Source organism: Fringilla coelebs, assembly GCF_963513975.1.
Source record: "Fringilla coelebs genome assembly, chromosome: 13".
NCBI lineage: Eukaryota > Metazoa > Chordata > Aves > Passeriformes > Fringillidae > Fringilla > Fringilla coelebs.
In genome coordinates this window covers 22259226-22272308 of record NC_140039.1, presented here as the reverse complement: position 1 = coordinate 22272308, position 13083 = coordinate 22259226, and the positions used below count along the sequence as shown (strand labels likewise).

General features: G+C 38.0%; 1 protein-coding gene across 1 annotated transcript in view; it reads left to right on the top strand.

The window, feature by feature from the left end:
- Positions 1 to 11547, top strand: part of FGD5 (FYVE, RhoGEF and PH domain containing 5) — a 74394-nt gene extending 62847 nt beyond the window's left edge. The window contains exons 16-21 of the mRNA XM_084214628.1: positions 1753 to 1890; positions 2976 to 3078; positions 5085 to 5215; positions 6879 to 7007; positions 8682 to 8830; positions 9529 to 11547. Of these exons, the coding sequence (XP_084070754.1) occupies positions 1753 to 1890; positions 2976 to 3078; positions 5085 to 5215; positions 6879 to 7007; positions 8682 to 8830; positions 9529 to 9565 (687 nt within the window). The 3' untranslated portion in view covers positions 9566 to 11547. The remainder of the gene's footprint in view (positions 1 to 1752; positions 1891 to 2975; positions 3079 to 5084; positions 5216 to 6878; positions 7008 to 8681; positions 8831 to 9528) is intronic.
- The last annotated feature ends 1536 nt before the right edge of the window (positions 11548 to 13083 follow it).

The following is a 13083-nucleotide window of genomic DNA, read 5'->3' as shown; positions in this document are numbered from 1 at the left end:
ACTAATATCATATACACAATAACGTCGCTATCAGTGCAAACCCCACCAGCAATATTGAAATTATACCAGTGCAGTTATGCGTATTATTATCTCATTATTTTCAGTTATTCTACTCCTAGTTAAGGAGGCAAAACCTGCATCTGATAAAAAGTAAAAAAAGCTATTTTAGATTACATAGAGCCCCAGTTGTATTAAATACGAAAGAGTGCTGGTGAGGCCACATCTGGAGTGCTGTTTCCAATGCTGGGCTCCTCAGTATGACACATGGAAACCTTGGAAGGGTCAAGAAAGGGCAGCAAAGCTAATAAGGGACTGGAGCACCTCAGATAGGAGAAAAGGCTGAGAAAGTTGGGACTGTTCAGCCAGGAGAAGAGAAGGCTCAGGGAGCATCTACTGTATGAATACCTGGAGGGCACAAAGAATAAGAAGCCAGGCTCTTCTCAGTGGTGTCCAGTGACAGGACTAGAGACAGTGGCCATAAACTGAAACACAGGAAATTTCTTTAAACAGCAGCAAACACTTTTTCTCCCTGAGGGCGACTGAGTACTGGCACCCAGGGTTGCCTGAGGAGGTTGTGGAATCTCCATCCTTGGAGATGTTCAGAAGACACCCATACACAGTTCTTGCCAACTGCCACTATGTGGCTTTGCCTGAGCAGAGTGGTTGAACCAGGTGACCTTCAGAGTTCCTTTCCAAATTCAACCATTCTATAAACTAATTTTTTAAGACCTCAGAAAGTAAAAAATGAATTCAAAACTGAATTGGGCTTTTTTTTCCCTGACCTGTATCAAATCTACTTTTAAATACTTAACAGAAAAAAAAATTGATATTAGTTGGTTTAGTAATATAAACCAAATCCTTTTTCAGCAAATGAAACAATAATTTATTTTGCATTTCTGCCTCTGGTATAAGCTTGAATGTGTGCATGGAGAAACTTGGAGGAATTTGATTTGTCTGTGTTTAGATCCTGTTGTTGGCAGAAGTCTAATTTCCATGCAGGAAACAATCCTTCAAAAGCACAAAATTTGTCCTACTTGTGCCAAATGCTGTTGTGAAATCACAATGGGGCACTCATAATACTTTGATGTTGAACCTGCAAGTGGCACACCTTTTTAGCTTGCATTCAGTTCTGCACTGATTGTGGTTCCCTGGGCTTGGAGCAAAGGCACCTGAACATCACTGCCATGTGATGCATTTCAAGAACTAGGAACAGCAAATACATTTTCTAAAGCTGCTTACACATATTGAGATCCACCAGGAAGCATGGATCAGATTTGGAGCGGGGTAAATTAATCTTTGGTTCTACTGTTTTCTTTATCCTCCCTTCCCTTATCACAGCTGTCCCAAGGTGCAATGACAAAGAGCTCAGGTGCTTTTTCAATTGAAGGTTGTTGAGCTTTTTTTGGATATTATTTCAAAAGCTGCTAACAAAAAGATGCTTTTAAGTCATCTTCCTACATGCAATTTTCATATGCAATTAGTCAGATACTTTTCTGATGTGGAAGAGTGTCAGGGCCTGACAAAAAATAGATTTATGTGGATTTTTACTTTTTGTGACTCTGGCTTTAACAGCAGTGTGTGCTGATCTTCCAATGCTGAAGCAGCTGTATGTCACTTATAGAAGTGCATTAAGAATGAGAAAATTTGGGCATCTTAGCAGGTGAAGGTAGACTGAAATGAGATGCAACAAGGCTGACTAAGTGGACTTAGGAAATGTGGATGCTTCTTCATTTATTCTTCTTTGATTTTAAGCTAAGGGAAAGGCTTGGAATACCCTTGGGTGAGAGACCTCCTACACTGGTGCCCGTGTCCCATGTCATGATGTGCATGAACTGTGGCTGTGACTTTACCCTCACTTTGAGGCGACATCATTGCCATGCCTGCGGGAAGGTAAGAGCTGTGCAAGCTTCTCAGGGGGGTTTCATTCATACCTCTAGGATGCTGGCAGCCAATGCTGTAACCTGAAAATTTGTAGCAACATCAAGATCAGAATTCGACTTCTCACAGAACCAGTGAGTTCTTCGCTAAATTAGGCAGTTAGGTTTCTAATGTTACTAGAAGAAATAACAGTAACCTTGCCTTAAGGTCAAATTACCTCCTAAAGGCTAGTTGTTAAAGGCTGAAAGGATAATTGTTGTTGAGTGCAGCTCTTATATCGAACACACAGCGAGTTCTAGAGACAATGAAGAAATAGACTAAAAATACAGGCTCTGTTCTGGACCAGAGCAGTAGCACAACTACTCCATGTCCTGTCCCTAATAACAGCTGGCAAAATGATCTTCCATGGAAAGTGAGGAAAGTCAGCAGCAGAGCATGGTTTGATCAGTGACTAAAGGGAAGGTTTCCTCTGTGCTCCAAAGAGCTGTTGCCTTTTGCCCTAAAGCTCAGGGGATCTATAAGCTTTCTTCGTTTTATCTCTTGACCTCTGACTAAAGAGATTTGCCTGTATACATAAACCTGCAGTCTTGTTTTAAACCACTGCTGTCTTTTAACCTGTCTTTAAAATTTATTTTAATAAAACCACCAGCAATTTTTTGATAAGATAAAAAAGCATTTAACCAAATCTTTTTTCCTAATTCCACTGAGAAAATCAATCCGTACATACACAGGGTTTGGGGGAGCACAGGAGCTTGTTTAAGAAAACAATGTTACTAACAAAGCTACAAAAACAGAAGTCGTATTAAAGTGGTCTTTCTGTGATTCAGTGGTGGGAAGGTGTAAATTGCTGGAGAGAAGGACACAGCAATGGCATGCTACCAAATAGAGTGACCAGTTCTGCTTGGCTTGCCACGGTGTAAAGCTACAGCAATCACATTTCAATCAGCAGGCGTTTCCTGACTGCCCCAGATTCAGGAGAGAGTCATGTCTGGTCCACTATCCAACTTCCTCTCCCAGCCAGCTCAGGGGATTTATTTTGTATGTGCATATCTATAAACTTATATTGTATTTATGTGCCTCTCCTCTTGCTGAAACAGATTGTATGTCGAAATTGTTCAAGAAACAAGTACCCTATGAAGTACCTCAAAGATCAAGCAGCCAAAGTCTGTGATAGCTGCTATGTGGAACTTAAGAAAAGAGGTAAGATTCCTTCATTCTTGACAAAACTGACAAATCTGTTTCCTGCTTGTATAATGGGGATGATTTAGGACCTGCCTTCTATATTGTGTTTTGTTAAATACTACTCCTCATTTCAAGTTTGAGGCATATGCACTGAGGTTCTGGGAGAGCCAGGCTCTATAGCAGCTAAAACTGTTTAGTGATCCATAAAATTAAGTTTAGCAAACTGTTGTTTCAGACTGGAACGGGGGAAACTTAGGTTAGCTCTACAGAAGAAATTCTTTGCTCATAGGGTGATGAGGCATTGTCACAGGTTTCCTGGAGAAGCTGCAGCTGCCCTGTCCCTTGGAAGTGTTCCAAGCCAGGCTGGATGGACCTCGGAGCCACCTGGTCTAGTGAAAGGCATCCCTGCCCATGGCACGGGATGGAACGAGATGAAGTTTAAGGTCTTTTCCAACTCAAACCATTCTGGGATTCTATGATTATAATCCAGTTCTCTGAGACCTCCCCGGCCTTTGGATAAACCAGAATAATGATAAAAACAATGTCCTACAAGGAGCAGCTAAGGACTGAGTTTGCCTCCTTTGAAGATAAGGAGTCTGGAAGGTGACCTCATTGCTCTCTGCAGCTTCCTGTGGAGGGGACATGGAAACAGTGGTGCTGATCTCTTCTCCCTCTGCTCCAGTGACAAGACACATGAGAAAGGTTCAGCACTTCAGTATGGAAGGTTCTGACTTGACATGAGGAAACTTTTATTTTACCTGAGGTTGGCCAAACATTGGAACAGGCTTTCAAGAGAGGTGGTCTATACCCCTTGCCTCTCAGTGTTTAAGAGACATTTAAACAATGCCCTTAATAACATGTTTTAATGTTTGGGCAACCCTTAATTGGTCAAGCAATTGGACTAGATTGTTGTAGGTTCTTCCTAACTGAACTATTTTATTCATTACAGGTGATAACTATTACTTGTCATTTCTAATTAATTATCCATTAAAATAAAACATGTCTTTGTGGTTCTTCACTGTCCTCATCCATGTTGTAGCTTTTACTAAAAGAAATACTGTGGCTAAGTGCAGAGTCACTAGGAGCTGTTCTACAAGACAAGTTTATCTAGTTACAGATGAAAGTGTGAATTCAAAGCAGAAGAGCGCTACTCCCTATCTAGAACTTTGTTTTATTATCCTACTGTATAAGTCTCTTTTGATTTAAGTACACATCCAAATAAAAGACAAAAGGGGGAGAGGGGTTACAGGTATATGAACAGAGAGGGAACAGGAAATAATTTTCTTGCACAACTACTCATGTAGACAGTCTCTAAAAGTAAGCTTACTAGAATGCCAGGAAAAAAAAAAGGCATGGACAGATGAAGTTTCATTTTTCCCTTCTGATTAAAGAAATTCATGCTGGCCAAGAAAACACATAAACAGATGCTGTCACAACAGCCAAAAAAGCATCCCTGAGCAATTGTGCGTCCAGAAACAGATACTCAGATTTGTGCTAAACTAATGATGTGCTTTACTAAAAGCTTTCAAATAACGTGTTGCCAGAAGTGAAATCATGAAGATATGTACTCAGACACGTGGGCCTAATGGAAATTTTCAGATCCAGAATAATTGTCTACCATGTACAATTCAAAGAGAATGAATGGTTCATACAAAAAGAATGTTGCATTAGTGAATCTATCCTGGAAAGGTGTTACAGAACATAAAGGAGAAAGATGTCAAAGACATTTGCTTAATGCTCATTTTAAATAAGAAGAAAACAAGCTGTGTTTTGTGCTTTGTCAGCTTTCTTGAAGGCTTTTTCAAGAAACTTTAGGTTAGTACCATTAACTGAGGGTGCCATGGAACCCACTCATCAGACTTAAAAAGGTGATTTGAAAGAAAGGCTAAAATAAAAACTGAGTATAGAGGAGGCATTGCATGTTCCTGAGTTATTTATGTTAGTGTATCATGTCTCTACCCTAGCCCGATATATACCAACTTATCCATTTCCCCTTACATTTCTGAATTTTCTTAATCTTGCAGAGCGGCCACTAAGTGTGAGCTTCCCTCCAGCTTCATCCAGGTGTTCAAGCAGTGCCTTCTCCTCTGTTTTCCACAATATTCATTATTCATCTTTTAAGAAACAGAAGAAAATCCCTTCAGCTCTCATGGAGGTAGGAACCAAGCTACCTGAGAAAGACAAGGAACTATAGGAAACTGTGTGCTCATATTTCAGCAGCTATGATTTTAAATTATACTGTGTGCAGTGGGCTCAGCACATGCCTTGGTTTACTTTCATCATGCAGTGTCTTTTTTTTTGCTTTTTACAGTAGTGTTCACAAAAATACTCTGAACTCTAAAGATACCACAGAAGTGTCTTGAGCCCACTGAGAGAGTGGGAGAGTATGGTACTTCAACTTGCTCATCAGCCTATGAAGCCTAAAACGCTTTCAAGGTACTAGACAGAACAAGAGAGCAGATCAACAAAGCACGATATACTGGTCATCAGTTACCTTTCTTAAGAAGACCCTTACTTCTGAAATCTTACTTTGATTTCAAGAGAAATAAAATAGCACTTAGGAAATAGACTTACTTAGTGAGTAGTCCTTGGCAGTCAATTCAAGAGCATACATGTTTCACCAGGCACTTTCCATCCAGCTCAAACAAAACTATTTCCAATCAAATAGGTAAAATCTTGACTTCACCAATGTAAACAAAATTCCCACCAATTTCAATGGGGACATGATTTCACCAATTGCGTTAGCTTTCTTTCCAGGAATGAGGTGCCAATCATGTTGATGATTGATTCTAGGTAGCTAAACTGCACACTGAACTTGAGTACAGTAAGGTACTCCTATTTCTGCAGGCATTTATCATTGTATTAAAGAGACTAGGGTCTTGCTGAACTCATTGTGCAGTCGAGACACTGGAATTTCTTGAGGTTTGTTCATGAAACTGTGCCAAAAATTCAAGCATGTAATCCAAACACACAAATTGAGTGCTCAAAGAACTAACAGGCAGAATTTCAACCCCGTGAGGAAAAAAAGCATCACCTTTCTATCCACAGGAAGGCAGCACATCTTTATTAATATGAACTACCTCACAATAGCATTACTCCATGTCCTGAAACATTTCTGTTCTGCTGCAAAACACTGCTATATTAATTCTCAGTAATTTCTTGTATCAGTGTTACAAAAGCTGCTTTTGCACCACTGCCCTTTGTTTCCAAATCCCATACTACAACAGTTTACTGCTGTAATTAATGACGTACACTGCATTCTATGTGTGCATATGTATAGTTCCATCTACTCCAAACCTGGATTTTTAAAACATTAAGCCCTTAGACCTCAAAATATTTCTATAAGAGGAGCAAGTCTTCTCAGAAACATTATTTCAAAAATGAAACCAAGTCATTACCAGAGTGATTAACATAAATTAATATAAAAGCACAGCAAGGCCCTATATATACCTATCTCTTAAAAGTGTTCAGCCACAAGACTGTAATTCACTTCTGGAAGCATGTACTTTTAAAATATGAAAAACACCCAAAACCCACCAGATGTGGGAAAAAGGACAAGTTTGGCTTTTCAGAACACAACTGTAATCTTACTGACCTCAATAATAACACAACTGCATATTTTTCATTAGAGTAACTGAGAATTATGTTTAACTATAAAAATTCAAACAGTTAAAAAGAACCATAGTACCATGCTTATATTTTTTCTGTATCAATACTTTTAAGGTTTCACTTAGTGGTTGGTGTGATGCAAACATGCATAATCAAGAGGGGAAAAGACTTAACTGTCACAAATCCTGATTTCTCCTACCATGCTCCAGGTGGCAGCCTCAGAAGAGGGAGCTACCATCAGTGGTTACCTCAGCAGATGTAAAGGAGGCAAAAGACACTGGAAGAAACGCTGGTTTGTTATCAAAGGCAAAGTCCTCTACACCTACATAGCAAATGAGGTACTGTGCAATCTGTCTTGAAATAGTTTTCTATCTGAGACTCCTCCTTTATTTCCTACAGGCAGGAGACCAGTAAATGGGAAAGGTGTAAATGGTAGTTCTTCCAACTACCTGCTTCTGAGACCTGGTCCTAACAGACTGACTCAGCCACAGTCCTAGCTGGACCTGTCACATGCTGCCCTTCATTATTTGATTTCTTATTATTCATACTATTATAAATTGTCAACCACTGGGAACCTTAACATACATATTTACACCTAAAGACTTCAAGATCCTTCAGTGTTCTCTGGTGCACTTAGTAACAGTCACGTATTTTTGTAGAGAGAGAATGCTATGATCCATTTTGGGGGGAAGGAAAATCTTGTAGTTTGGCAAATATAAATAAGACATGCTTCTCCAACTAGCACTAACAGGGAAAGACAGGAGGCAGAAGTGAGAACAATGCCTTCTCTGTTGGCCTGCATGCTCTTCCTTACAGTCAAGGAGGCTGGGTATCAGCTAGATAATTTTTATGTATTTTATCCCTTATTATGTATTAGCTGTAATACTGATAAACTTGAAGCATGATATAAAGTTTGGTTATAATTGATAGATTTCAGAAGCAGAACCGTAAAAATTCATTTTGCTCAAATAAAGGACGTAGAATGCAAAAACCTCTCAAAGCACTGCTTGGTACTTTAGGCCTTTAGAATACTTAAATAACATCAGTTATTTAAACTTGCATCACCATCACCCCTGTGATGATTACATGAAGCAATGCTATCCCCTTTAAACAAGATGAGGAGATTGAGTCACAAAATGATTCAAGGGTAAAACCAGCAATTCAGACCATTAGCATCAAATTCTGTATCCAACACAATTGCCTTATCTCTTTTAACCTTAAAAGTGATTATTTCTGGTTCAGCAATAGGAAAAAAGCAACAATTGGTTACTTTACATTCCTAGGCTGCAATTTACCTTCTAAAAGCAGAGGCAAAGGCAATATACGCATATAATCTGCCTAAATATAGTGACCAAAATCACAGCTATCAGTAACAGCTAGACTGCAATTTCATTAAGGCTTATGGTTTTCTTTAACTCATACAAAACTGTGTCTGCCAAGCAAAATTCATGGAAGTGTCTTCAGAGTAAATTAATGATTAATTGCATTACTAACTAGGAAATTTCCAAGCAGCCTTTTGAAAAGCATGTGCGTGGCTTGAGAAGGAGCAGATTTCTAAAAAAGTCACTAGTGCTGTGAAAAGAAATGACAAGGTACCCAAAGAACCACTACTTGCAGCCAACAAATAAAAATGATTGAAAGAAACATAACTGGAAGTGAGTCTCAGGCTTTCAGAACTGCTGCTGTACTCTTAGTACTCTCAAGTTTGCCTCCTGGACCATAACGTCAAAGGCAGCCGTCAAATGAATGGCTAATTTGTCCTTCATGGCCATGTGGATGATCATGAAGAACTCGACTTTGAGAGCTGGTGTTCAAGACTCAGACTAGATAAAACATGTGCGGCATACAGGCACTGCTCCTGTTTGGGTTAAAAGCCACGTGTCCAGCAGAACATCCACACTACTGCTTTTGCAGTACTGTCACATAGGGGTTGTATCATTTGCTTTTCAGAAAGAGCCTTCAAAGTGTTACAAGCCTTCTCTCTACATTTTGGTTCATTTCTTCACTTTCAGGACAAAGTTGCTACAGAAAGTTTGCCTTTGTTGGGTTTCACCATTGCTCCAGAAAAGGAGGAAGGCAGCATGGATACAGTTTTTCATCTCTACCACAAGCAGACACTCTTTTATAGCTTCAGAGCAGAGGATAACAATTCAGCACACAGGTATGGGGATAGACTTCCACATTAGCCAGTGAGCTTATGTGGGGATTTTTCCCTCCTTCACTTCAGAACACCTTTGTAACAGATGAAACAAACAGCTTTCAGAATTTTGATTAAGCCGGATTGCATGGGACTGGCCTGATTGACATTAAAAATCTACCTGGTGCTTTTCAGTTCCTTCAGGAAGGAGAATTTGCTCCCTTCTGTAGGTAAAAAAGGGACTGAGCCTCAAGAGTCATAGATAGAAGTCTGTCAAAAGTGATTACTCTAGAAAAACTTCCAGGTTTTATGTTAAATTTACCCATATCTTAGTTTTCTTATCCGCAAGTATTTGTCTGGATTTCCCATTCTAATGTTACTGCTTTCACATAATAAGATAGTCACAAAATTTGTAATAAAAACCCAGCACCCCAAGACACGCAGAAAAATAAATGAGTATTTATAGGAGGGTTTTGTTGCTTTAAATCATACTGCACCAGATTCATCTTTCCTATTCTAAGAAATCTTTGAGATTTTACAATAAATGACTGGTCAAGATTGTACTAGAAAGTAAGAGTCCCAGTACTCAGCTCCATGCTTTAATCACAGAACTATTGTTTCTCATTACAGCTGGGATGGAAAATACATCTCCTTCATGCTTTATGTTCTTAAAATGCAAAAAAAAAATTGTATGCACCATTTTTCTTTCCTCTGCTTTTTAGGTGGATTGAAGCCATGGAAGAAGCATCCATATTATAGCAGCTTTCACTCAATGAACTTGGAATAAATTCTCAGATTTCTATGCATTTCCAGCAACCCTCTTGACTTAAAAAACTGAACAGTGTATTTCAGGCCCACTGACCACATGCACTGGATCTGAACTGTTTCCAACTTGCTCTTTTTCTTCCTTCTTCTTACATACACATTGTTGCAAATGAAAATATCAAGATAAGAGATTATTTATGGTGATCTTTATGTCTGTGCAAGTTCAGCCTGTACTATAAGCTTCTCTTCTGATCCCACAGTAAACTAAGTCTAATATCAAGACCAGAAAATACATGGAAATATTGACTACAGTAAGTAACAGACTCAGTTTTACTTATTCCAGAGCACTATTGTATTTCATTGGGTTGGTTTTGATGTCTACTGTGACATGGGAAACAATGCAGTAAACAACAAATGACCATTTAAAGCACTTTATCTTTTTTTATTGAACTACAGCTTCATTTTCTTCATGTTTCTAAGGAGTTCTGTAGCCTGATTTATTACTTGTCCATTAACAGGCACCAGCATGAAATTATGCCCTGCATATGCTAAATTGCTTCCACATAAAATGAAGGAAAAACACAATGTACCTGGTCTACCAACAGTTCACTGACTACGATCCAACATAGTTACTATCGATTTATAATTTTACACAAATCACCATATAATTTATGTTATATCACTGCAGTACTTTGAAATGCACTCCAGTAACTCTACAGAGCCAGATGCTGAATTCTATCTCTCTAAATACTTCAGACTCAAACCCAAAGGTTATTTTTAATTTATTATTAAACTGTGGACAGTTTTTATTTAACATATCTACCTAGTAGTGTTAAGATTTGTATCATCTATTTAAATGCTGTATCTTTATTTTCAAAATTCCTGTTGTTTCTGCTGTTCTTGTTATGAAAAATGTCATCAAAAGTTGATCCACATAACCAGCACAGCATTTGAAATATGCTGGGTGGACTGAAATGCACTTGTCTGAACCTGCTCTGCTGGAGTCATTTGGAACTCCTGTGGCCACACCTGCCCTGTGTCAGACTGCTGAGGTGTTTTACACCAGCTGAGGATATAGATCTCTGGAGTTTGGCAGGTGGGGCTTTTTGTTTGGTTTGGGTTTGTTTTTTTTTTGTTGCGTGGGCGTTTTTTTGTTGTTTTGGTTATTGTTGTTGCAGTGGGGTTTTTTAGTGTTTTGGGTGGGAGTTTTTATAAAGAAGATTGAGAAGTGATGTTCTAATCATCGCAATACAGTGGTTTTGTCCTCAGTCATAATATTTAACTGAGGAACAGAATGACATCTATTATTAAAATATATCTTTGTATAAAAATAACACGCTCAAGAATTTACTTACATTAAATTATATTGGTGGGAATCTTTATTACTTTATTTTTTCCCTTTCTTCAAGGAACTTAATGGAGATTTGAATTTTTGACCCCAACAAATTTTTTAGGATTTTCCTTATTTTTAAAGGTCTATAATATATATCCAAATGGCAAGGTAGATTAGTTTTTCACCATGATCAACAAGATAAAAGAAACAAATACACATCTACCACTAAATAAAAAGGTCATTTTGAGGGTTTTTTTTTGGTACATCTGACTCTGACCATTCCATTAAGCATATATTATCATGTGCAAACAGAAACCAAGAATGAGAAAAATAAAACTTTTGTACTCTTTAGTTAATGGATGAACAGCAAGGTTAACTTTGTTTCATGTAAGAGCCATGGCTCTGCTACCAATACACTGTAAATGTTTATCCCCCCTTGAAAACATTTGACACTGACAAGAAAAATAAGACAGCAATGAATACAGAGCAAGATCTCTAACCATGGTCTGAAACAAAACAAAACTCACTACAGAATGACAATGTTATGAATCTTTAGGTGCTGACGTGTAGTGACTGTTGTATGAAGCTTTCAGTTAGAAGCAGGAAACGAACATGAAAATATTTTGTTGTAAAAAATAAGATACAGTGCTATTATACATTGGTTTAAGTAATGTAGAGAAATAAAAGAGCATAACATAACTGCAGTTCTACAGGCTTTTCCTTTACGCCATTATTACCTTCTTTAATTCCAGTTACTGTTAACAGACACTTGCCTATTTAACGGTTCTCTGACAAATAAGGAAAAGCATCAAACCAGAAGATGGTACTGGAGGCCTCCTGGTAGAAACAGGATTTAGACCTAATTGGTACGGTGACATGTTTCAATCACACTGATTTACCTTCTGTGAAGCCCACCTGCTTTACTTCATCTTGACTTTGGTTACAGATACAAATGATCTCAATGCAGCATAAAGAGGAAAAAAAAAAGAAAATGTCCTCACTATTTCAGTCCTACTGTTAATGGAATTTGAGCAAAGCTAAGCACCAGAGACAGAAATTTTAATTTCAGAGCTAACCCAGTAATCATCTTTTAGAAAATGCTAACATATTAAAATAGGGGTGTATACCCAGTTTACTACCTGACATTTACTTACACAGCTTTTTCTTACTAATTTATAGCTAGTATTACTCCTTCAAAACAAAAATTTTGTTCCATGTCTTCACAAATACAATAAAAAATTTAGTACTAAGTCACAATGTACGAGCTGCTCAGCCAACACCTGGGATCAAGCTTCTCCCATTTGTTGTTTCAGAGTTCTTCTATTTATTAATTGATTTATTAAAAAACATTAAGGTTATTAGTTATTATCTGCAAATAATATTTATACCTATTTTATGGTATATGCCTTGTTAAAAATCTGGGGTTTTAAACAGTTATTAAATTTTTCTTTAAATCAAAGTACAAGTCACTTGGAGGTGGACAATACCAACATGACAAGATCCTATTACACTTACACAAGCACTGCTGGTCAAGACCTTGGACTGCTACGCTTCCTGAGCTGGTTCTCTGCTGCTTTTATCACACAGCTATGACTACGACCAGGCTTTCCTATTTACATGCTGCTTTGATACAAAAGCAGTAAAAACTATGTTGGCTGTAACAGCATGAAGTGAATATCGCTGCTTATGAAGGTGAAAGAAGGAGACAATTTTCAGTGAGGGGAAAAGGTATTCCTTTAAATACTAAGGGAAAAAACACTAGCCTAACCACACGAGTAACTTAGGAACATAATTCTGTATATTAAAAGCAGTGTGATTCTTCAGCCTGGGTAACACTGTAACACTACTTTTCATCAAATTTTGACATGAAAGTTTCTAGACTCCAGGGAATTGTGGTATGAGATCAAAGGTAGAACCTGATGATCATGGAGGTCTTTCCCAACCTTAATGATTTTATGTAGGGATATTTTTCTGCAATCAACAAAACCTACAGCGGACAGCAAACTTACTTTTACTAAGAGACAAACATGGAGAAATGAGGGTGAACCTCCCACTTGATGGAGGTCACCAGCTTCCTTCTGCATTGCCCAGCCATGTACAAACCCAAATGAAAGGCATACTTTAAAAATCATCTGCTAACACTTAAAAGAGAAATTTAAATTGAATGTGGTATTAACAA